This window comes from Tamandua tetradactyla, chromosome 7 (genome assembly GCF_023851605.1).
Source record: "Tamandua tetradactyla isolate mTamTet1 chromosome 7, mTamTet1.pri, whole genome shotgun sequence".
NCBI classification, from domain to species: domain Eukaryota; kingdom Metazoa; phylum Chordata; class Mammalia; order Pilosa; family Myrmecophagidae; genus Tamandua; species Tamandua tetradactyla.
In genome coordinates this window covers 145,817,470-145,844,836 of record NC_135333.1, presented here as the reverse complement: position 1 = coordinate 145,844,836, position 27,367 = coordinate 145,817,470, and the positions used below count along the sequence as shown (strand labels likewise).

Genomic DNA, 27,367 nt, shown 5'->3' with positions numbered 1-27,367 from the left:
TTCCTAGACAAGGAATCTATTTTGTTTAAATCTACTTTTCCCTTTGAAAATTTGTAGCATTTTAAGTTCATTTAATTTGCTTGGTATTCTACATGGCTAAAAGGCACCACCTCAAATTAAATATGACCAAAACAGAACTAATTTCTATCAACTTTTCCCACAGTTAGTATTTCTCCTTCAATCGTCACAATTTCAATATGTGCTTTCAGAAACCATTCAATTACTCACACCAAAAATCAAAGTTACCAATGATGTTTTTTCTTTCAGCCCCATATCTAATCTTTTTATTTCTACTCTAATCTACCTCCAAATCCATTCAGTTTTCTCCATCTCTACTCCTACTACTGAAGCCTAAACTTGACTGATTTACTACAACAGCCTCTCTGTCCCTTCCATTTTCTTAATTCTTTAATGTATTACCTAGACAGCAATAAAGGTAATCTTTCAAAACTATTTAAAACAAAAAACAGATCATATAACCAGCCTACACACATCCTTCCAACTGCTTACAAGATCTGACACCCAACCCTCTCGGTGACTCCATCCCCTTGTTCACTTATTTCTGTACTTAAAATGTGGCAAGCTCATTTCTGCTGTGGATTTGCACTTGTGAATTCCTCCATATGGAGAGGTTTTTTTCCCTACATACCTTTACATAACTGATTTCTTCTCATCATGCAAGTCTCAAAGTAAATGCCATTTCTTTACAGCGGCATTCCCAAATCACTCTCAACTGTCCTGACCCCTACACTACAGCCCTCATCATTCTACATCTGCCTGTGTGTCTGTGTGTGTTTCTCTCATTTACTTATTGTCTACTTCCTCAATAGAATGCAAGTTCTAAGAGACTAGGGACCATATCAGTCTTGAACATTGTGACTCCCCCCAGCAATGAACAAATACTTATAAAATAAATGAAGAAATGGTTTCCATTAGGAGATTACTAGACCTAGGTATATTAGGAATGCCTTCCAGTAGAATATGCAACTGATACTTATTACATCCTTTTAATTACATTAAAACAAAAATCTACTTTTTCCACCAGTGTGTATGAAAACATATTCTTCCTCTAAAAGTATAAATGTTCCCTGAGCAACTGAAGCAACTCTTTTTAGACTTTATTTTCCTTAAAGTAATGTTAGAAAGCCACTCCAGAAACTAGAGGGAATTAAATTTAATTTTCTTTTTGTTAATAACCAAATTTGATCCTATGTGTCAAATAAAATCACAATACTAACAAAAAGAAAATGACTAGGAAAAAAAGAATTTAAATCAATGTTCTACAGGCAAAATAATTAGCTCTATTATTTGACACTGAAGACTCAAAAGGTATACAGAAGATGAACTGCACTAGTTTAAGGAAGCTATATTCCAGTTTAACCTAGCTTGGTCTCAGATAACTTACATGCATGAACACAGAAATGTTAAAAATGCGAGGTTCACAGGGGCTGAGAGAGGGTGCAGGAAGAGGGAGTTATTACTCATTGGGTACAGGATTTCTATTTGAGGTGATGAAAAAGCTGGGTTAATGGATATTGGTGACAGTAGCCCAATATTGTGAATGTAATTAATATAAACTGAATATATTTGAAAATGGTAAAATAGGAAACTTTGAATTGTACATACATTACTACAATAAAAAGGTAAAAAATTACAACATTCAACACCATTTAAATCATTCTCTACTCTTACCTTTACCATTCTTGTTGAAATTCATTACAGATTATTTCTTTTACTAAAGCTAATTAAAGTTTATGCAATGGTTAATGGGGAGCACAGGTTTTCACATTTTAAAAAATGCTAAATTTACAAAACATACCTTAAATACTTAAAGACCACAAATGAGGAAAAATTATCTAAAGATTTATAAGAATAAAGGAATGTTTTTAAAGGATCTAAAAATGTATACTATTAGTTTCAAATTCCAGGACAAGATAATCATCCTGTCCTAATTTTTTGGATTTATTGTTATTTTAATATACTGATTATAGCTTTTGGCAGATAGTCTATGGATACTATTTGCCAAATGAAATTGGTTTTATTTTTTCAATAATACAACACTAAATATCCTGAAATGTATTCCTTGGGCTTAATCACTTTAAGAATGCTCTCTAGTAGCAAAGAGAAGAATAATAATATTCCAAAGTAGTTCAGATAATAAAACAAGAGGTAAACTTACTATTTTCTTCTGGAGATACTGTTAGTCAAATTCTTCCCTCTTACTCCTATACTTTAGACCCTTGGGGTTAGCCTAATTTACTAATTCTAGTTTTATGAACTTTTCAAAGCATCCTACTTAAAAACTTTTAAAAAAAGCAAAAATTTCTCTCTATAATTTCTGAAGTGGATGAAAAAGTGTAATATCAGAATTAAGGAAACCACCTCAGATAAGGCTCAGAGCTACATATATCTATTTAGTCAGTCAACAATACTTATTGAGTGCCCATAATATGTTAAGCACTATGGTATACTGACTTTCTTCTTTCCCTATGCTTAGGGTCAAATATTGGATCATTCTGATCACTGTGGATTGGAACAAAAAGACTTGAAATTAAAAAGAAAAATATATAGTTTATCCATTTCTTACATATTAGGTATGTAGCTTTAATTAAGATAAATATTTGTGATTGGACATGTTTCTAAAGATTGGTTATAATCTTAAATAAATTAACCTCCACATAATTAGTCTAAGCTATTTCATTTCAGTAGTTTAACTTTGTCTTCTTAAAGTAACCAAATGGACAAAGAAAGAACTCATTGGAACATGAGAGATGCCCTGATCCAGCAGGTGATAACCTACTTTTTGATTGGCTATATCAGATTAGTATGTGGCTTGATATTTATATCCTTCATATTTAATTACCCCACATCCCTTAGAAGAAACTTAAGAACAATGACTCAGAAAATATTATAGATGACAGCCAAAATTAAAGAACATTTTACAATGGGCACAGGTTATTTATGAATGTGTATTATGAAAAGATGATGTTTAAAAATTTGAAGTCATTTCACAGAAAGTCTTTAAAATTATTGCCGAAAGACATGATAAATCCTGATATACTCCTTACGTGTCTTCAAAGAACATTTATACAAAATTTGAAATGTTCAAAATCCAAATTTTAACTGTGCTTTGTACTTTGATAACTCTGTATACATTTCCTGGATTACACCATTAGGCAGGGAGGGAAGCATTCTCCTATAAACAGCATAAAGGTGTTTATCAAATTTAAAGGTCTTGACTTTTAAAATGATAAGACAATAAATGACCTAGTCAAAGAATTACTAAAATTTATTATACATAGTTCAGTTCAATTACAAATAAACTCAACTATGATTCTCTATAATGATCATCTTGAAGAAAAGAAAAAAACTATTCCCTTCAATTACAAAAAACACAGATTATATAATTTAATTTCCAATGACCAGTTAGAACTTACGTATGAAAAGGCCACAGAACCTGAAAATTACTTCAATATTGCAAGATGAAAGTAAATAATCCAGTCTTTCAAAGGAAATTCTTGCATGGAGGCAAATGGTAGAATTTAAATAAGAAGTTTCTTCCAACTCTAAGCGTCTATGAAAAATCTATGCTTAATTGAGAAGTCCGTATCTTAGTAGCCACATTTCCCATAATCACACAGAATATTTTTACCTTGATATTCTGGGCATCAACATTAGCTCCAGCTTCCAGAAGAAGACTAATGACTGTTGTGTTCCCTGCTAGTACTGCCCAATGCAGAGCAGTGTTTTTGTGATACTTGTCACCAAGGTTAACTGAAACATTGAACGTTAAAAGCAATCTAGTTGGGTCCACACTGAAAAGGAAAAAACAAAACAAAACAACAACAACCCTAATTTCAATTATAGAAATCATTACAGACACTAAACTGTGGCTGCATTCACATTCCATTTTGGAACACTTTTATTTTAACCTACTCTACCACTTTATAATTAATGAGATAATAGTTTAAGATGACATACTGAGTATGTGCAACAGCATATGAAGTGATACAGTTCTAAGGAATAGCATACTTGGTGCTAACTGGCACTTTCTATTTTTGATCTAGGAATCAATGTCATTAATAGCTACACAATTAACTATTTTAAAAAATTTTATTTAAATCTGGCTTATTCCAAAAATGATTTAAGACCACTTGCAGATTAATATATTAAACCTACCAATATGCGTATGATGTAAAAAAAAAAATGAATTGCTTTTCATAAAGAAGATAACCTCTTCTTCCATTCTTGGAAATTGTTAAAAGAGGAATAGAGGACAATACAATTACCATGGCTGAGGTAAGCAAAGAGCCACAAAAACATCCAAACAGGTAAATTATGTTATATATTATGTTCACAGTAAAAACAATAAATATTAATAGGTATAACATTACTACTTTTCCTTATCGACTGTTCTATGTTGTATATACACTTAGAGCTGAAAATGTTGTGAATAAATATCCTGTAATGGTTACGTACCTATGTGTTCTATAAGCTGCCCACATTAACGGTGTCATTCCATTCTGATCCATCATATCTACATCCTGATAGAGTAAAAAAAAAAAAAAAAAAAGTCAGACATGTATAAGTTCCTAACCAAATTTCCTTCAAAAAATCTAATTTACACATTATAAGAGAAGCCAATATAATACTTCCTTCACTGTCATACTTTCAAGAAAGTTCAGGGCCAAATTTGCTGTGTAATTAAAGCAAACAGATAAATTCTTATGTTTAAGTTTCTTCTTTTTACTTAGTGGTCTTCTCATATTCTTTTAAAAAAAGTGGTAGTGTTAAAACTGTTCAATAAATAAAATGAAAAAATATATAATTAAGCCATATCTCTAAAATACTAAAAGAAAAATGAAACTCAAACTTTTCCTCTTTTTTGGGCTGGCATTTAAAACTTGTTACTTCTCTTGAAGTTCAGCCTGGAGGTACAGTTTTCTCTACTAGGAAGAATAAAGCCTGAATCAACAGATTTCCACAACTTAATATTTCATTTTTTCTTTTGGAAATCATCCAGAAGAACTAGTAGTAAGCACTGAACATCCTTAACAATATCACTACAGTAAAACAACTGTCAAGAATAAAAAGACAAAACTGAGTGGAAATGCTATATGCCCTAACAACATAAAAGTGATGGAAAGAAAAGTTTAGAAGAAATGGGAAAAGAGTGAAAAGAAGGTATGTTGAGTACCTCATCTATAATAACTATATGTCAAAAGATATTATTTAAAACTGAAAACCAAGTAATAGAAACACAGGCATGTTCATTCGAATGAAGTTAACACTAAGAAAAACAATATTGTTGACTAAAGTCAGGTAGTGAAAGAGCAGAAAGAGAAAAAGGAAATAAAAATATACTAATTTACTACTGCTTATAGTTAGGAATTAATAGAACTAATAAAATTTGAGCAGACTTCTGATTTAAACAAAGAGTTGTGTGACTTTCTGAGAAAAGAAAGAAAGAAGAAAGTAGAAGAAACAGCTAAATATAAAGACCACAGCATGTCTGACTTGCTTAAGGAACAGCAAGACTGGTATGGTTAAAGTAGAATCACTGAGGGAGAGATGATAGCAGATAAGCTGCAGAGGCTCACCTATATATAATACTAGGGAGTATACCACACAGTGCTCTTCTATAGGACAAACTTTGAACCCATTTAAATTATAATGCAACAACACACTGGAGGAGTACTGAAGTATATATGTGGAAAAAAATCTGGAAAATACATACTAAATTGTTAAAAGAAGTTATGTCGGGGGTTGGGGAGAGAAGTAGAATTTCATTTTCTAAGAAATATTATTCTGTTAGTTTTGAATGTTTTACAATAAGCAAGTATTGCTATGCAAAAGGTTACCGTGGCAGGTAACAATTCTTGCCTTGTGGGAATTTTATAACCTAGGTACTATACCAGAGTTAAAAAGATTACTGAAATCATCCAAACCATAAAAAGTTAACAGAAAGACCATGAAGACATGAGAAAACATGCCATTTTTCTTTTCTTGTTAATAACGAAAAGAAAAAAGTGACTGTACATTGTAAATGTATATCTGCAATATCGAAGGCCATGTGTTACAGCACCATTTACTGCTTCATTTGACTTTACACACAAAAAAATCAAATGGTTTGATAATTCCCTGTCACTTAAAATTTTTAACATTTTTTACAGTAAGCCATTCTTTTCTATGCAAGTTATATTCTCATGAAAGAACTACTCTCAGTTTTCCTCTCACTTCACGCAGCATTTCTCTTAAGAATATATATATATATATATATATATACTGACCCAACCATTATCAACATCACAAAACTGTTCATTGACCAGGACCTTTTATATGAAGAAACTGGAAAGCGATCAAATGAATCCCAAGGTAAGTAGAAAAAATGAACACATAAAAGCAGAAATCAATGAAACATAAAAACAACTGGAAAGAAAATAAAAAACAAAAAATTATTTCTTTGAAAAAATTGAAATTAGCAAAATTAATCAAAAGAAAAAAACACGAATTACCAATAACAGGAATAAAAGAGGAAATATCTGTACAGATCTATAGATAATGGACAGGATAATAAGGGAATACTATAAAAACCTTTATGCCAATGAAACAAATGATGAAACAAATTCCTTGGAAAGCACAACAGAATTGCACAGGAGAAAACAATCTGAATATTGTTATTAAAGAAATTGAATTCATTACTAAAATTAGCTGATTTTGAATTCATTAACAAAAATCTTCCTACAAAGACATCTTTATGCCCAGATGGTTGCAATGTTTAAATCTATCAAAACTCTAAGAAAGGTTTCCTATCCACACCCTTAAAATTTTTCATCACAAATTAGTCCTTAATAAAATTTATATAATCTAGAACAGGGGTCTGTAAACATTTTCTGTAAAGGGCCAAGTACATATTTTAGGCTTTGTGGGGGGGTTCTATTGCAACTATTCAGCTCTCCTCTTGTAGCACAAAAGCAGTCAGATAATAAGCAATTATTGTTTTATTCCAATAAAACTTTATTTACAAACCTGACTTGGCTCTCAGGTCCTAGTTTGCAGAAAAAGAAGCTGGCAGAACAAGGACAACCTCCCAAGGTAATTGATATCCAAAAATACCCCCCCAATGAATCTCACTTTCTTGTATTCATACCCCTGTGTTGTTCCTTTCTACATTGAGTATGAGCTGGCCCTGTTACTGATTTAACTGAAAGAATGGGGCACAAATGTGCTGTGCTAGTTCAAGACCTAAAACTTAAAAACAGAACAGCTTCTGCTTATATTGTTTGGGGAGCTCTAAGTTGCTACATAAGAAAACTGGTTCCTCTGCTGGAGAGACAAGTGGAGAGTTCTTGGGAAGAAAGAGAAGCTCTGAGACTGCATGGAGAGAGAGACAGAGATTCCTAGTCATCCCAGCTTTTCAGCTGAGCTCAGTCTTCTAGCCATTCCTGTCAAGGTACCAAATATGTGAGTAAGCCATTTTCTAGCCCAGCTGAACCGCAAGATGACTGGAGCCCCTAGCCAGTATCACATGGAGAAGAATCACCCATCTAAGCCTAGTCAACACACAGAATTGTAAGATACAATAAACGGCTTGCACTAAGCCATTAGATTTTGGGCATAGACTATTACCATAATAATAGATTAGATATTCCTCCTTCCAGTAATTAACATCACTAGTTTATGCCTCCTTTCCAAATCTACAATGTACAACATACAACCTTCATGGTTTGATACTGCCAACAACAAATGCCTTAAAGTATTCATAAAATGAATACTACCCAAATTCTAATTTAGCATAAACTTTTATACTAAAATAGCAATATATATGATTTTATATTAAAACAACAATATATATGTTGGTAGCAATGAATTAAACTCATTTACCTTAGTTATTTCTGTGATAAGATCCTTAGTTATAAAGCTAACGTTTAAATATAAAAAGAAAAAATACGGGCAAGAAAAACTGGGTGACATTGCTTTCAACAAAATACATTTATTACAAAAACATGGTACATGTAAATCTGGTAATAATTAACGTGATTGTGGTTACTGTAAATTCAGAAAAAAGTTAGAAAGAACCACTTAAATCATGAAGTGCTTTGGCAAGTAAGAAGCAGCATTATTTCAATGCTGCTTTGAAACTGATTTTAAAGAAGCTATCACCTTCAAAAGGTAGTTAATAAAGAAAATAATCAGCTTTAAATTTAAAAAGTTGAGGTGAATTTAGATGATACTTTCAGAAGAGGTAATTAACAGAATGAACAGATACCGAAATTATCTTCCTAACTTTCTGGGATTCATCTCCTCTATCAGTCTCAGAAATTAAAAAACCCAGCTTAATTGATCATTATCTGAGCTTTGATTGTCTTTTTTATTTTTATGCTAACTGTATTAAACAGCTCACTATCAAACTACTTATTTATTTATTCTCTTCATCCATCAGAGAGTACTATTTAAAAGTCACAGGTAGTTACTAACACCAATGATATTAAGGACTTAAACCATGAAGAACAACTGATTGAAATCCACACCATTGTGATTTTTTTACCTGTCCTTTTGCTATGAGATAAGCAACAATTGAGGTATGTCCGAACTGAGCAGCCAGATGAATACAGCTACATCCTTCTCCATCAATTAATGAAGGATCTGCACCATATTTCATTAGTTGCACAACCATGGATAGATGGCCTTGTCTAAAACATAAAAGAATGAACACTTAGATATATAAAGTTATTTCAAAGAGGACCCTCTGGAAAGATCTTTTTAAATTAGGGTGATAAGAGAAAAGATTACACAAAATTTTTTTAAGACATTTTAAAATAGGTAGATGCCAAGTCACATTTAGGATTTTATAGTTCTTTAAACTTTTAACTGGAATAACAGTTTTTTTTTTAAGTATGATTATAAATAATCTAGTAATTCTAACCCAATATTATCTTAATAATCCCATGAACTGGGCTAGTTCTTTAACTGTAAATTTATATATGGCTGCAAGAGTATTACATTCACAAATTCAGTTTAACCCAACCAATCCTTACAATTTAACTGGGATCAAAATATGCTTGGTAATTCCCTAGGGATACTTTCGAAAACAAACTTTGCTCTCAATGCGAGTAGCATTGGAGAACAATATATTAGCATAATAAGGGTATTAACTACTAGCATAAGTTCTCCCATTCACTTTAGCATATCATTTTTCTTTAAAGTCGCTTAGTTGTAGACTAATAAAGGAATCAAAGGGAAAAAAGCATCCAGAAGCATTTAAACCTTGTGGCCCAGTGCAATGGAGTTGAATTTAGGTCTCCTCCAAGTTGATCCACAATAGCACCTTTCGAAATATAGTATCTATAAGACAAAATTTTAGATAATTTAGACACCTTTCATTTTCAATTTTGGGAAATTATGTGAAAAATAAAATAAAGAAAAACTGGTTTCCAGTTAGAGAACATACTAGTTTGTGCCTCTGAGGATAAAACAATCTTTTGATAATATAAAAAAAATTGGTATAATTTTATATCAAGCATATCACTTTCATTTGCTGTAATAGTAAAATGAAAATAACTTTAAAAAAGTTAATAACTATGCCAAATAACAATTATATAAAAAGAAGGCAATCCACAAAAATGTGGATTGGATAAAAGTGGTAGCATACAGAATCTTGAAACTAGAATAGTTATAGAATATAGAATAGGCAAGATCATTTAATTTACCTTGGGTAGCTCAGCCTTTTTTTTTTTCACATGGGCAGGCACTGGAAACCGAACTCAGGTCTCCGGCATGGCAGGCTAGAACTCTGCCACTGAGCCACTATTGCCCACCTGTAGCGCAGCTTTTTAAGCTTTACTTTTCTCACAAGATTACTGTAAATTAAATCAAGCACATATGTGAAGAACTTTATAAACTCTAAAGTACAAGATAAAGGTTATTATGCCTTGTTATTTGTTGTTTGAAAGCTCTGTTGCTTTAAAAAATATAGCAACTTCACTGTTTAACATGATAAAGACACAACCTTTTGATAGCCTCTGAAATGGACAATGCAATGAGTCTCAAAACATAAATGGTTTCAAGGCATTTGTTGTCTAATGTTTGATGTACATATACTACTGAAGCTCTTGCTGGTCTGACTACTGTTTTAGAATACTAATGCATTCACTTTAACTATACAGTTGTAAATGTTTAATATACTCATACTGAGGTGCCTGATTCGGAAATTTTCTACTTTACATAAATATTTGTTGAATCAGTGCTTTTAAAGCATTGTGCAAAAAAGAGTCCACTCTATCATGCAAAATGGTTGAGTATCTTAAAGTACTTTCAGAATACCCAAAATGACTAAGAAGACAAACATTTAACTATTTTCTGAATTGTTACTCAAAGTACCTGGTAGATATTATATAATAGTTGAAAATGCTTCTTGAGAATGGTTAGGTTGGAACTCAAAGAGAACAGTTCAGCCAAAGAACAGTTTTATGATAGCACTTTTCAATTCCTTCTCTGTAGTCAATTTATTTGTTTCTAAGAGACATTTTTACTCCCTCTGACACATTTCAAATCCTTGATAGAACTATAGCAATGAGTGATCTCCAAACTGTTCTAAAGGTACAACTTTTTCTGCAGAAGGATAGAGGAACTTTTTTTCTACATGCTAAAAAAGAATAACCTTTATTACCTTTCTCTGAAACACCTGGTAAAGTACAGTATTTTTATAATATGCTATTCTTTCTTTATATCTATATGCACCTAGCTGAAAAAAATAAACTTCTGAGGAGCTTACAAGACTCTTCTTATTTTTAAACTCAAGCTTCCCTGTAATACTAAGAGACTGTTATTATCATGGAATATTCTTAATACTACTAAGACACTAGTATTAAATACTAATACCTAGGTTTTCAAATACAAAAAGGCTTTAAAATAAGTGTTTTATAAAATCTCGAAAATTCAACTCCTATGGTTTATGCAAGTTTAAATAAGTAACTTAATTAATGTATTAAACTCATGATTCTGAAGTTTTAGAGTATTTTACTGAAAAGGAAACAATTCTCATTATATTTAACAGAGTTTCAACAATAAAAAAATACACATTTATACACACACATTTGCATGTGCAGGAATAAAAGGAAGATACCAATTTAACATCATGGTGTAGAAGATAAGCTATTTACCTAGAGAATTCAAAAAAAAAATTGAAAAAATATGTTAAAAAAGGGAATAATCAGCCAGTTGCAAAAGAAATAACCAACATTCCAATAATTAAAATAAAAAAAAATTTCCTTATTAACTGAAAAAAAAACAGCTAGTAAATAACATGGCAAAAAAAAAATCACAATAACAAGTAAAAATATGAAATATTTAGGAATAAATTTTAAAAGAGATGAGCAGACCCCCGTATGAAGATACCAATAAAGATAAATAGGAAACCCAGAAATAAAAAACAATAAATGGAAGACTTTAAAGTAGACTTGAAAAAAATGTATCCACATCATATATTAGAAGCACAGAACAAATGTTGTAAAGACATATATAAATCTATATATTTATCAAAAAAAACTTTTCAATAGAAATTGTTTACCTTGTCAAAGTGATTCTAAAGTTCATTTGGAAAAATCAATACACTGAGATAATTTTTTAAAGACTAGTAAAGCAGTCTTATACTAAGAGATATTAAAACATCTTTTCACATTATTTGGCTCATCTAGTGCTGTAATTTCAAATATTAAATGACTCCCAAATTATCTCTGTCCAGCCTTGTGTTTATACTAGAAAGGTTATACTTCGTTCTAGACACGCATGTCCATCTATCTAATTATTCATTTTTGTCTAGCAGGAATCTTTAACTTATTGCATGTGTTCGTTTCCTATTGCTGCTGTAAGAAATTACCAAAAAACAGTGGCTTAAAATATCACAAATGCATTATCTTATAGCTCTGGAGGTCAGAAGTCTGAAATAAATTTTGTTGGGCTAAAACCACGGTGTCAGAGGCAGTAATGCATCCTTTCTGGAGGCTTTAGGGTAGAATCGACTTTCTTGCATTTTCTAGCTTCTAGAGGCTATCTACCTTCCTTGCCTCTTGGCTCCCTTCTTCCATCTTCAAAGCCAGCAATAGCCAATACAGTCTTTTTCCGATCACATCCTGCCACCCTCTTTCACATAGGGATCCTTGTTGATTACACTGGGCCCACCCTGATAATCCAGAATAATCTCCCCCATAAAAAAAGGACAGTTGATTAGCAACACAATTCCACCTCTGACCTTAATTTTGCTGGCCACATAACATAACATATTCACAGGGGATTAGGATGTGGACAATTCTGAGGGACTATTATTCTGATGACACATTATATTATGGAGGTTATCCCTGAAAGTCCAGTTTCTCTTCTTACATAGTAATAGAATTTTAGTTGAGCATATGGCCTAGAGTGTATTTCCCAGACTCTACTGCATGCAGATGTGGCCAAATGACTAAATTTCACCCATGGAATGTAAGAAGTAATATGCACACCTTCCACATTTACTTAAAAGAAATTGCATGAGCTCCACAAAGCAGACAAAGAGTTGAGCCCCTCTGGTCAGGCAGAAGGGAAAAATAACCTAGGGAATGGTATAACAAAATCAGGAAAGAAACCTGAACTCCTGAATGATCATGATGGCTGAGACAGCGGGTCAGCATAGATTACAGATTATTATACGTAAGGGAATGTAAATTTCTATCTTATGCGAACCATTGTATTTTTTGGTCTCTATTACAACACCTTAGCAAATCCAACTTTGTTTTTCTCCAACCTTACTGTTCCTTATCTTCTCTTCCTTAATAATAAGTGGTACTAAGATCCATTAAGTTGTTCAAGCTAAAAATCTTGATTCTTCCCTTTACCACAATCCGTATCACAACATTCAATCCATCAAAAAGGACATCTGTCTCTACCTCCAAAATATATTTCTAGTCCAATCATGTTTTCTCCATCTCTGCTGTTTCAAGCCATTGTCATGCAAGCATTCTTGACTAACATCATTACTGTTAACTGATCTCCTTGCTGCTGCTGTTATCCTTCCATAATTCCACCTCTACATAATAAACAAAATGATCCTTTAAAACACAAATCAGTGCATGCTAGACTGTTGATGCAACTATTCAGCTGTTCTATCACCTATAATGGAATACAAATTTATACCATGACTTAAAAGACTCTAGATAATTAGACCCTTTATTACCTCTTCAATTCAGCTAGGAACACTATTCTCTCTTTTCTGTTCCTACCCATATGCCATGCCATATTTTCAAGTTCAATTTTCAGTTCCTATGTGTAATAAAGGGCATGAAAAGCATAAGGAAAGGAAACTCCTGATTTTCAAAAAGAGTTTTGTCAATTAATTACTGGCATATAAACTATCAGATAACTTCTGAAACTTTCAGGACCTATGAGGTGATTTCCAAGAGAATCATATAAGAATTGAAGAGCAGAAGTTTTAATAGCCAAGTTAACTACATGCTATTAATGCAATTCAATAAAATAATATTCTTATTTCACGGCAGCTACATGGATCTGCCTTAAATTATTACAAAACACAATGTATGTATTCACATTTTTTTCTTCACCTAAAAATCAACCAGAAATAAGACTACAGTAATGCATGTGGTTTCTAATCACACTCATTCATTTCAACTGGGAACAGAAGACCACAGTAGGGTACAGGATCTACAGCAAGACAATACCGTATCTGAAAAATACCTGTCTCATAGGGGGGACATAAAGTTAAATACACAGTTTGAACATATACATTTATCTAGACTACCTCCCAAATAAACATTAAAATGGCACTAAAGGAATAGCAAAAGTATAAATGCATGAGAAGTGATGGACCATCAAGGAACAGAGATAACAACACATTTTTGAAAGACTAAAAGCAAATAGCTAAAACCTAAATGTCTCCAGAAGAGGAAACCTAAGAGAAGAAAGCAACATATGTTATAAAACTCTAAAAAGCTATGGAATTAGAGGCCATTATTACTTCAGAAGAAACTGGTGAGAGATTAATCTAAAAACAAAATACTGGTTGAAAATCAATATAGCTCGGCCTCATGTTTTCTCCCCAAATCAGAGCCAAAATACTTACTTCACTACCACCTCTAACACCCCTAAATCTGTTAGTGTTAATATCTAAATGAGCATTTTCAAATACAGGGACACCTCATTTTATTGCACTTCATTTTATTGCATTTGTAGATACTGAATTTTTTACAAACTGAAGATTTGTCGCAACCCTGCATTAAGCAAGTCTATCGGTGCCATTTTTCTATCAGCAAGTGCTCACTTCATGTCTCTGTGTCACATTTTAATTAAGATATTTACATGTTTCTTAGACATAATGCTACTTCACAATCAATAGACTACAGTATAGTGTATACATAACTTTTATATGCACTGGGAAATTAAAAAAATCTGTGCAACTCACTTTATTGCAATATCTACTATATTGCAGTGGTCTGGAACCAAACCTACAATATCTCTGAAGTGAGCATTCTACCTGAAATGTGGTAGGAAAATCTTTGTATGTGATTTAAAAAACTATTTAAATACAGTTTTTATTTTAGAATAGTTTTATTTTTACAGTATAGTTACAAAGATAGTACAAAGAGTTTCTATACTGCATCCCGTTTCCCCTGTTAACATCTTACAATGGTACATATTTGTACAATATGAAGCCCATATTTTATTCAGATTCATTAGTCTTTCCCTTAATGGTTCTTTTTCTGCTCTAGGACACCATCCAGGATACCACAATGTATTTAGTCATCACATCTACTTAGATTCCTGTGGATGAAACAGGTTTTAGACTTTCTTTTTGATGACTTTGACAATACTGAAATGTACATATCAGATATTTTGTAAAATGCCCCTCAATTTAGGATTGTATGGTGTTTTTCTCATGGTTAGATGAAGTTAAGGGTTGGGAGAGGAAGACCACAGAGGTGAAAAGCCATTCTCCTTGTACCATATCTAGGATACATGCTATGAACATGACTTACTAATAATGTTAATTTTGATCACCTGTTAAAATTGTTTAAATTTCTCCACTGTAAATCTACCCACTCCGTACCCACACCTCTATACTGCACTGGTTGGAAGCAAGTTACTAAGTGTAATTCACACTTAAGGGTGGGAATTATACTCTACCTCTACCTCCTTTGAGGGAGGAATATATACATAAATTATTTGAATTTCTTCTGTATGGGAGAATTGTTTCTTCCTCACTTATTGATTTATTTAATCTATTAATATCAGTAAAGGCACACTATTATTTATTTTATACTTTATTCTCAAATTATTCCAGGTTTGGTGTATTGGGAACACTTACAGTTGGCTCCTTGTGTCCCTCTGATATAACCCCATCATTGTGGTTTTGGTTTAAGCACCTTGTTACTCCCTGGATTGCAAGATGTCCCAGGCTTATCTTGTGTATTCCCTGTCAAAACACTGAGGTCATTTCTATAAGGATTCCTGGTCCTTTTTAGTGAAGAACAGTATCAGAAAGCAAGATCTGAGAGTTAGGTGTACTTTACCACATGTATATGTTGAAAGTCTGTCACACATATAAATGTAGACTTATGACAAGGGTAAACTGCTACAATATATCATGATTGTAAAAAGTGTTAATACTACATCCACGATAAAACATCTGTAACTCACACAAAGAACAGAAAATGTAAGAGGAATAAGAAGACTTTTAGATATAAATGAGGTACCCAAAACACAATCTGATCTCACTCATTAAATTTAAAAACAATAAATTTACAAAAATGCTCTAAGAAGACAATTTCTCAGTTTTAATTTATGAAGGCTAAAATTTTAAACAGAAAATCTGTCAGGATTATTGCTATAAATTATCAACCATTTTCATAAGTTAAAGACAAGGAATATTTACAATTTGATCACACTATAAATTTTAGGCATGAAAACTCCTTCTAGGAAAAAAATTCTAATTAATATTCTACTGTGCACAAGAAGGGTGGAAGTAATATTAAATGTCTGGTTCTGTATACGGTGCATGAGATAGTTAGACATGCAGATTCCACCAGAAGTCTCTGCTATGTTTGAAAGAGTGGCGGAAAGGGAGTATTTAGCAACACAAATAAGCATTTTAGTGACATAGACACACAATCAAGGAGCTGACAGTGCAAGAAAAATATTCTTTGTGCACTGTAACGTCAAATTTCAAACTGTTACTACTCAAATTTTTAACAGAATAGTAATGATAATCTAAACCTTTGTAAAACTCAGATTCATTTTGCTTCCCTGAACTTCAATGTATGAGCTTCAAATTGATTCGAACACCATTCAGTATTTGCTGAAAGGTGTATTCAATGTACTATTATCAGAGACGTTTGACACTTGGGGAATTAAATCAGAGGATTGGGTGAAGCACTGTCCTGAAAATGTAGCACAATCAAAGTCAAAATGCTGGACAAGAACCCCAGATATTTTTCCTAACTCCTGGCCACCAGAGGGATACTCAGCTCCTCCCACAAAGAGATAAGACGATTCTTTTCTAGGAGAAACTAAGCAGCCTGAGAGAAAAATTTCTAGAAACTGATACTTGAGCGTTTCCTGTTGTGGAGTTCTCTAACTCCCAGAACTCCCAAACAACTCTGTTATGACTCCCCACTAAGTGTGAATGGTCAAATATGACCAGAAAACTGAGGAAAGTTTCAAATACGGAAGGTGAAGCCATTCCATAGGAGATTACAATAATCTATTTATTTTGGATATGATATATCCTTGGTACAAGAAAAAAATAATGGTCTTTAAAAGGAACAGATATAAAAAAAAAACTTGAAAATGCCATAGATAAAATTATAAATTAGATACAAAGATTAGAAGATAAAGTATGAAAATCTCCCCAAAAGTAGAACAGCTATACTGGGATATAAAGGATAGATGGAAAGAAAAGCTAAGAAAATGAGACTCAATCTTCTTGCTTACAATGAAAGTGAAGATTAAAAAAAAAAATGAAGGTAAGGTATTATTGAGGGCACAATTTAAGAACCTAAAAAGAGTACAACAGCTGAAGGAAGGAAAAGGGAACTGTGGTATATACATACAACAACTACTGAGTGGCCTCAAGAAGAAATGAAGTTGCGAGGCAAGCAACTAGGTGAATGAACCTTAAAAACTGAAACTTGATGAACTGAAGTCAAGAGCATGGGTTATCAGGTTGGGGTCTATTGTGTAGGGTCCTAGACTGTAAGCTCTAACAGCAGTCACATATATTCAGGAGTTGTAACTGCTATTTCTAAATTCTGAGATATTGAGCTGTTTGCATATAACCTGCTTGTTTCCAAAAACTTCGGTATTTCTGTGACACCTGAGATTCAGAGTTAGAGCTCTGAAGCTATGAAAGTCAGCATTACCCCATACAGTAAATATTTTAAAAGCTGAAAAAAGGATCAGACTTCGACTTGAGAAATGAATGAAGCTGATACGGACAGGGCTAAAGTAGATCAGAATATAGGTTAAAGGATGCTATCATCCATATTTTAAAACTTCAATTTCTGTATGAGACCAAAGCGAGGATGTTTATTTGGCACAAAATTTGTATTTTCAGAAGTGTATTTCCTAATTTAACTTGTATGGTCAGTTTATTTGAACACCATCAGTAACTGTAATCTTGAATAGGGCATGAGATCTTGTTGGTTTTGCCCAGGTTAGTGTGATGTCCTGATATATCCCAGAATAATCTGGGCAGTGAATAAAGAAGTATTTGCGGGCGGGCCGCGGTGGCTCAGCGGGCAGGAGTTCTTGCCTGCCATGCCGGAGGACCCCGGTTCGATTCCCGGCCCCAGCCCATGTAAAAAAAAAAACAAACAAACAAACAAACAAAATATAATAAAAATAAGAAAATGTTTAAAGATGTTTCCCTTTCTTCCTCCTTTCCTTCCTTCTATCCTTCCTTCCTTCTCTGTCTTTCTAAAAAAAAAAGAAGTATTTGCAAAGTTCCCTTGAAGGACTAGAGAAAAAGGAGAAAATAATCAACTTCCCCATTTGGAGAACTCCTGATATCTCACAAGCAATGGGGACAACCAAATCAATTGGTTGAGCTTTTGATCTTGAGGTTCACCCCTATGAAACTTGTACCTGGGAAAGGATAGCCTAAACCTACTCATGATAATGCTTAAGAGTCACCCCCTGCGAACCTCTTTTGTTGCTCAGATGTGGCTCTCTCTCTAAGCCAACTCTGTAGGTGAACTCACTGCCCTCTTCCAGGGGTATAAATCTCCCTAGGAACGTGGGACAGACAGAACTCCCAGGATGAGCCAGGACCTGGCATCATGGGACTGAGAAAGCCTTCTTAACAAAAAGGGGGAAGAGAGAAATGAGACAAAATAAAGTTTCAGTGGCTGAGAGATTTCAAACAGAGCCGAGAGGTTATCCTGGAGGTTATTCTTATGCATTATATAGCTATCCCTTTTTAGTTTATGGTGTATTGGAGTGGCTAGAGGGAAGTACCTTAAACTGCTGAACGGTGCTCCAATAGCCCTGATTCTTGAAGAAGACTATAAATATATAGTTTTTACAATGTGATTGTATGGCTGTGAAAATCTTGTGTCTAATGCTCATTTTATCCATATGGACAGATGAACAAAAACAAACAAACAACAAAAAAACAAATAAGGGTAGAATAAATTGGATAGCTTGAAATAGTAGTGGTCAAGAAGGGGGAGGGTAAGGTATATGGAATGTATGAGCTTTTTCCTTTTCATTTTTCTTTTTCTGAAGTGTAAAGATGTTCTAAAAACGAACATAGTAATGAATACAAAACTCCATGGTGATACTATGAGCCACTGATTGTACACCATGTATGGACTGTTTGTATGTGAAAATTTGTCAATAAAAATATTTAAAAAAAAGAAAATTATATGGCTACCTTTACCTTCCAGGTATCAAACAGTTAAACTTGAAAAGTATTATTATAATTATCTATAAGCCATAGTAATGTGGACTTAAAAGAGTTCATGAAGTAAATGTGAAGTTAAATTTGGACTTACAGCTCTAAGACTGTACCTAAACCTATAATAGGTATATTTCTAAGAATACTTTTGTAAATTCTGAATATAATTCTAGATTGATTTGCTGTAGTCAATATTAGATTATTTAAATTCACACCGGACTTGAGGCCTTGCTGAATAATCAGGCTCTATAAAAGAGAGATTAGAAACGTGATCATTCTTTAATTATTATTATTTATTTGTATTATTTTCTCAGACACTGGTAATTGTAAAAAGTTGCATCTTTGAAGAATAATTTTTTATAAAACCAACATTATTCAGTAATAGACTTTAAGAATGATGAACAGTATTACACAAATTTTAGAAATTTCATTAAGCTCTAGATAAGATCAATAAACATGAGAGTTAAGTATACATGATTTTTCCCCTCTTATTATTAAAAGAATTTATTAACTATTCTACTTTTGACTTAAATGCTTGCAAGGAACAAAGCTTATACTCACTAGATTCAAAGTGCTTCTTCATATGATTTAAAATTTGCTGTGTAAAATAAAAGTTTAAAATAAGGCCTAAAATAAACATAATTTCAATAAAGAACCAATACTGCTTCGTATATTAAAAAAAAAAAAATCCCACAGAGGAAGAATAAGCCACATGTAGTATGTTCTCAGAAAAATATAAGAGCTATATTAATAAAGCCCTATTATTCCTTCAGAAAGTCTTGACTTAAAATCAGAGATAACAGACGTTAGTAGTTGTTAATAAAGAAACTTAAGGTAATGGGAGTGGTGAAGACCAGATCCTAAGCTAATCACTTCTATTTTATTATGTCAAGGTAAAGCTGAAAAATACTTGAAGGACTTTCACTTGAAAACACTAGGAATATAAGCTTACTTGAGGTTGACGAAAATCTCCTCTCCAAATTATACTTATTTTATATTTTGTCATTCTAACAGTGACCTCTCTATTTTACTTGCAATAATAATTCTTTAATATATCCTGATGTAACTCTGAACATAACTTTTTGGAAAGACACTTCTCCAGGGGCCTTTCATACTCTCATACATCTTGCAGGGTATGTCAAGAATACAAGGTGCTGACCATTCTTTACACAGACATTTCTGAGTTATATTTGCATCAAACAGCTTTGAAGGATGAGGTAAAATCACCCTCTGGGTCAAAGAGCAAGATTGTTTACCACTTACTATAAGAACTGAATTCCCCAAGCTTAAAGCGCCTCAGCGACAAGGCAAACCATAGTCTGCACAGCATCCATCGAGACAATCTCAAGCTGCTCTCATAGGACTTAGACGGAACCTATGCAAACATGATGTTCATGCTATTTGCTGTGCTGTGAATAATCCACCTGAGCCTAATTTTTTTCTTAAGTATCCGTGAAATAGTAACAGGCTGTAGCTTTTTTTTTTACTGAAATTTATGTAAATATGTTTATTAAAACAAGTAATAACCTGCTTATCCATAGGGATATTTGAATAAAGTATCCAAATAATAATTGTAAAGCCTATGTTTGTATGGCAAATTTCATAAACCAATAAAAAATTACGGTAAACAAGGAAAAAAAATCTATAAATACAGATAAAGTTTCTTAAATTCTAAATACTGAACACTAAAATACCATTTGATTAGCTGTCAAAACTGTGAATGTTCTCAAAATATCAAGTAGAAAGTTGTTACAAATATGAACTTCATTACAGTAATGACCTATGTTCCCGAACATTTTCTAGCTTTTGATTTCAGGAAAACAAAAAGATATAAATATTTTTACAATTAACATATGAAAATTTTATCTCTTATGATATCATAAGATTTAAAATCTATTTTATCTAATATTACTATAGCTATTCATGTTTTTTTTTTAGTTATAGTTTCTATAGAACATCTACTTTCATCCTTTAGCCATCAATCTATTTGTATCCTTGGGTCTAATATAAATCTCTTGTGAGTAGCATATAAAACAGATCAAAGTTTTTAATTCATTCTGTCAATCTGTATCTTTAACTGGTGAGTTTAGTCCACTAACATTTAAAATTATTCCTATAAAAGCAGTTTTTAAGTCTATCATCTTATCCTGTAGTTTTTGTCAGATCTATATATTCTTTTCCCTCTCTCACCTTTTATCCTTTAAGTTGCCCTTGCTAATACTTTCCAATTCTGTATCCTCCTCCAGACCACCCTTCTGTAATCTTTTCTCAGTTGACAGAGCTTCCTTTAATATTTATTGTAGGGCAGGTCTCTTGTTAGGAAATTCTCACCACCACTAGTCATTTCTGAAGACTTCAATCTCCCCTTCAATTTTGCAGGACAACTTGGCAGAATAAAGAATTCTTGGCTGGAAGACTTTTTCATTCAGAATCTTAAATATATCATGCCACTGTCTTCTGGCCTCCATTCTGCCTGCTGAATAGTCTGAGCTCAGTCTTACATAGTTTCCCCTGTATGTAACAAATCTCTTTTCTCTTATTGCTTTCATGACTTTCTGCTTCTCTTTAAGATTTGACATTCTGATAAGTATATGTCTTATTCTGTTTGGGATTCATTGGGCTTGTGTGGTTTGGATGTATATGTCTTTTATAAAGGTTGGGAAATTTTACCCCATTGTATTTTCAATTGGCCTTCCTATCCCTTTACTCTTCTCTTCTCCTTCTGGGACATCTATAATTCTTATGTTTGCCTGCTTCATGTTGTCTATCATTTCCCTGAGATCAAGTTGCATTTTTTCCATTTGTTCTTGCCATTCTGCCATTTGTTCTTTTGAATGTTCAAATTCAGTTGTCCTGTTTTCTAATTCGCTTATTCTTTCTTCTGTCTTTTGAAGTCTACTGTTGTGAGTCTCTATATTTTTAATTTGGTCTACATTATCTTTCATCTCTGATATCTGATATATCTCTATTTATTCTTTAAATTTCTTCTTTTCCAGTGTCTTCCTAATATCCTTTACGTCATTATGAACAATCATAAGTAACTGTTCTAAATTCTGTGTCCCCTGGGGTGATTTAATTCAGTCATGTGGCTGAGCCATATCTGTCAAGATCTTACATGCTTTATAATCTTCTGTTGCAGATGAGGCATTTTAATATCTTAGTAAGGTTGTTCTGCAGATTTATTTCCTTCCCTCATCTAAGATTTTGTATCTACTTGTATTAGCTTTGAAAATCCCCTTTTGGATTTGTTTTTTCAGTTCTTCCCTGTGAAACCAAGTCCCTAATCTCAAGGGGAGATTGAAAGTACTTCTTATTTTTGTTTAAGAGCTAGGCAGATCGGCAATTTGTCAGACAGGACTTTCTTCTTCTCCCCAACAGATGGTGCCGTTCCATTTGCACCCACCTGAAGTCTTTGGACCTCTGTGGGGGGAAGGGAGCAGCCCCATGACCAAACAAGTCTCTTGCTGGTTGGTATCAGACCAGCACACTCCACATCACCCTTTCTTCCCCAGAGAAGTCCCCCAGTGCTTGCCAAAAAAAAAACACAAGTACCCACAGCAGCATAACACCAGGACAGGGAGTAGGCACTATACCTTGACTAAGTAGACTCTGTGTACATGGAAATCACGTCTATTATCTTCCAAGTCCACTATGGGAACTCCCTAGCTACGGAGCTGAAGGGAAAATCTCTCTAAGCCAGCTATGAGGGTAGGCAGAATCGTGACTGAGAGCATTCGTCCTGCTCTCTGGGTCCCAATTTCTCCAATTTTTCACAGAGGGCCTCCCGATGCAGGGTAGAAGACCCTTCATGATCATTCAAACCCTGGAACCACTGTTTCTGTCATTTTTCTATAGTATCTCTAGTTGTTGCACAGAGTCGGGGTGAACTCAGCCTCTCCTACTCCACATTCTGCCAGAAGTTCAGACTGTAGCTTTAAAGTAGGGTAAAAATCCCAAATCTGATAGGGGCAACCTTGAAGCTCTGAATACTGTGTTTTTTTGAAAACTGTATTTACTCAACATATGCTTGTTTCAGGAAAGTAACTTGCTAAATGATGTTTAGTGTAGGAAATTAAGTTTACTCACCAAAAGATGTAATATATAATGACACTGATTACTAACCCACTCTACAATTCAATGGCTTTATTATCTTATTTCACTAGTCCCTCCATGGCTTGGAAAATTTGTAAGGCAAAAAACATCAGGACTTTTTGTCTGTATTTCCCACTGCAGACTTTCTTATTTTGAGAAACAATACAAATATGAATATTCCCATCAACAGGAATGGTATCAAACACCTCAACTGTTACACCGAAACAAAAGAACAATGAAGTAATGCTCCAAAATTCTGAGAAAACTACTTCTAATCAAGAAGTCTATGCTCAGTCAAACCATCTACAATGTGTGAAGGCAGAAGAGTTATTTTCAGACATGCAAAATTTCAAAATATTTACCACCAAAAGATTTTTTTCTCAGAAAGCTACCAGAAACTGTTCTCTACCAAAACTAGGGAGCAAATCAATAATGATGAAACTCTGAGATCCAGTAAACAGGAGACCAACATAGGAGCAAAGGGATTCCCTAGGATGATGGCAAAGGAAAGTTTAAGACAATGAATATAGAATAGCCATAAAGAACAAACAATCAGGAAGGTGGAGAAATCTAGAAATGATATCATCCCTCATTCTCCACCAAAAGAAGAACTGATAAGTTATCTGATATGTGTGCATACAGAGGGGTTTTACAATTCTTTCTAAGAGTGTGGGAAGGATTAATGACAATATTCAGAAAAGTAAACAAGTGAAAAAACTGAAACAATTATTATTTCAGAAAAAAGTTCTACAGGAAAGAACAGATAAGCAGAACACTTCTGTGTATACTATCTACATATTCATAACAAATTAAACACGGAATAGTGATTTAACTAAAACTATAACAAACGATGGAGTAAGAAGTATTGCAAGTGAGGTGGTCAAAGACATCTAATTACCCCAAAATAAAAAGTCAAAATATAATATCAGTTGCCTGCCAGGCCGGAGACCCGGGATCAATTCCTGGAGCCTTCCCATGAGAAAAAAAAGTAATCTGGGGCGGTGCAATGTTGGCTCAGTGGTAGAATTCTCACCTGCCATGCCGGACCCAGGTTCAATTCCCAGAGTCTGCCCATGCAAGAGAAAAAAAAAAGTAATTTTGGGTGGTGTGACAGTGTCTCAGTGGCAAAATTCTAGCCTGCCATGCTGGAGACTGGGTTCAATTCCTGGTTCCTGCCCATGAAAAAAATATATATATAATTTTAGGGTGCACAGATGGTTCAGTAGCAGAATGTTCGCATTCCATGTGGGAAGGTCAGGTTCGAGTCTCGGACCGTGCACCACCAAAAATAAATCAAGAAATAACAGCATAAAAGTTGGCAATATTTATTAAAATTTAAAATTCATATCTTTCTAACACTCTCACTCCCAAAGATTCCACAAATATATTTAAACATGTACAAAATGATATGAGAACAAGATATTAATTACAGCACTATTTGTAACAGCAAAACACCAGAATCAATCTAAATGCCTATCATTAATTTCCATATAACTGAATATTACACAGCTATTTAAAACGAATGAAACATCTCTATTTGCACTCACATGAGAAAATCTAGAGTTATATAAATTAAGTGAAAAATAGAAAAGCATTAGCTATCATTTTGGTAAAGAAAATAAATTTCTAAATAAAAGTAACAATGTAAGTATATTAGCACAAGAATAAATATTGGAAAAACAGCTAAAAATGTTGAAACAAATAGTTACTTCTGTGGTACAGGATCTGTGAGTAGAGAGATCGCTGTTTCTTACTATAAGCCTTTAGGCACTATTTGATTTTTCAAAATTTTTATGTATCAGTTTGATTAAAATAACATTAAATTAAAAAATAAAGCAATGAAAGCAACACTTAATTTGAACCAACTCTCCCAAAGAAGACAACTAAAAAAGCTCAATAAAATATAAAAAACATTTCCTAAAAAGCAAAACCTAAGAAGATTAAAATTATTTACATGGTCAAGATTCAGAAGACAGCTAAAACCTGGAGAAGTTAGAAAAGCACTAGGGTATCATTTGCCCTAGAGACAATGTGCTGATATAGAAGACTGCACTAGATGAGGTAAGCAGACAAAAGCAAAATAAGGGCTGTAAGGAGTAAGAAAGAAGCAGAAGTAAACCTGGCTCCAGCATGGTCTTCACCCACCTAAGTGATCTGGAAAATCTAAAGCCTTGAAAAACTGATTGGTCTGGCAGAAACAAATGGAAATCCTCTCATCTTAGGCCTCAAATTATTCTACAAATAATCTTTCAAATTCAATATCTACCACATATTCAAAGATAAGCAGGCACAAGAGGAGACAAGATAACAGAAACAGACCCACAGAGACTCCAAATGCTGGAATTCTCAGACAAGACTATAAAATAACTATGTAACTATGTTTACAATATTCAAGTATGTAAGACAAGATTGGAAATTTTAGCAACTCATAATTTAAGTAACACAGATTTGAAAAAATAATTAAAATTCTAGAACTGAAAAACACAAAATTAGGAACATGATGGACAAATTTAATATGAGATTACACATACGCTATTAAAGAACTGGAAGACAGGTCAGAAGCTATTTCTAGAATGAAGAGATAAAATAATATAAAACACAGAAGACAAGGTAGGGCAACTCAGAATATACACTATGAAAAGCTCTGACATACATTTAAATGGAGTTCCAGAAAGAGAGTAAAAAGAGCACGGGACATAGGGAATATCTGAAGAAATAATGTTGAGATTTTTCTAGAACTGCTGAAAATGTCAAACTATACATTCAAGAATTCCTTGCAGTATCAAATCAGGGTAAATAAAAAGAAATCCACACCTAGATATAGCATTGTGAAAATGCAAAAAATGAGAAACAGAGAAAATCTTAAAAGCAGTTAGAAAAAGAAGTAAATAAGTAACTTTCAAAAGAGCTATACTTAGACTGACTTCCTAGTAGAAACAGAAGCCAGAAAACAGTGGAAAGATATTTTCAATGAGTAAAATGCAAAAACAAACAAACAGACAAAAGACAAAATTTCCAACCTCAGTTTCTAAACCATGTGAAAATTTCTTTCATAAATGAAGATAAAACAAAAACGTTTTTCAACAAACAAAAACAGAATTAGACATCAGGAAATCCACACTGAAGGATTAGAAACTACAAGAAGAAAAAAATGGAAATACGCACTCCTAAAGAAGGTGATTTGCGGAACTCAATGCTTTAACTATTACTCATTTAATCTTTCTTTAAGAGCAAATTCTCTTATCTGGCTTTAGTAACCTATGTGCCCCTAGACTATGTGTGCTATACTCCACAGTAAATCTGTAAGTAGTCGATTTTAGATTCACATTATTACCTAAAGTTCTTATGTTCAAAGCGTCAGAGACTACTAAATAATATTTAGTAAGAAAATTTTCTTTCATCCAAACCCTTTCTTATCTAACACCTCTTATTAATACTAAATGAGAGGATTAATGGTGAGAAATAAAAATCATTTTATACTTAGTATTCATCTCAAACTGTATGAATAATTCAATCAGATTATAGCCTATAATCTTTTTAATGTGTCTTCTTTTGTTACTTTTTTCCACTCAATCTATATTCATAGCGTGAATTTCAAGAAACAATGCCTGAGTTTAAATCCTAACTCCAACTTTTATCAGCTGTGCATCATTGGGTAGCATACGTAATCTCTTTATGCTTTAGTTTCTGCATCAGTAGGATGGCAGTAATTGTTATTTTTCACCTAGGTACTTTTGAGAATTAAGATTAAATAAAATAAACATGGAAAAGCACTAAGTACACTACCTGGTACATAATAACCATTCCACATAACCTAAAAGCATTTTTTTTTTTAAGAAGAAAGATACATAGAATATATGTCTTAAAAGCCATGAATTTTAGAATTCATTAATCTTTTTATCTCTAATAATTTTATAACAATAGTTATTACCAATTATTTTAAAATACAAAAAACACATACTTGACTAAATCTATTCTGTTATTGATGGCAGCCCAATGAAGGAGTGTAACATTTTCTTTGTCGGGTTGTCGTACATCATAACCTGCTTCCACCAATTCTCGGCAACGTTCATAAATTCCATACCTTGAAAGAAAGAAAATGGCACTGTTAATACTATTTAACAAGAGATTTAAAGCAAAAAATAAATATATATAGACAGAGTATTTTCAGAAGAAAATAATGCTCCATTTTGATACCTGGACATTAAAATGGTGTTGGCATCATAAAATGTAACTTGTAAAATATCAATATGGCAGAAGCTTTCACAAACCCATTTTTTAAGATTCTAAAATATGTCATTTATAAAAATACAAGAGAAATAAAACTTC

General features: G+C 33.0%; 1 protein-coding gene across 2 annotated transcripts in view; it reads right to left on the bottom strand.

The window, feature by feature from the left end:
- ZDHHC17 (zDHHC palmitoyltransferase 17) overlaps window positions 1-27,367 on the bottom strand; it is a 185,686-nt gene that overhangs the window by 57,883 nt on the left and 100,436 nt on the right. For both annotated transcript variants that reach the window (XM_077111496.1, XM_077111495.1), the window contains 5 exons: window positions 27,000-27,122; window positions 9,268-9,345; window positions 8,549-8,693; window positions 4,480-4,544; window positions 3,653-3,815 (listed from right to left, as the gene is read on the bottom strand). In XM_077111496.1, the coding sequence (XP_076967611.1) occupies window positions 3,653-3,815; window positions 4,480-4,544; window positions 8,549-8,693; window positions 9,268-9,345; window positions 27,000-27,122 (574 nt within the window). The remainder of the gene's footprint in view (window positions 1-3,652; window positions 3,816-4,479; window positions 4,545-8,548; window positions 8,694-9,267; window positions 9,346-26,999; window positions 27,123-27,367) is intronic.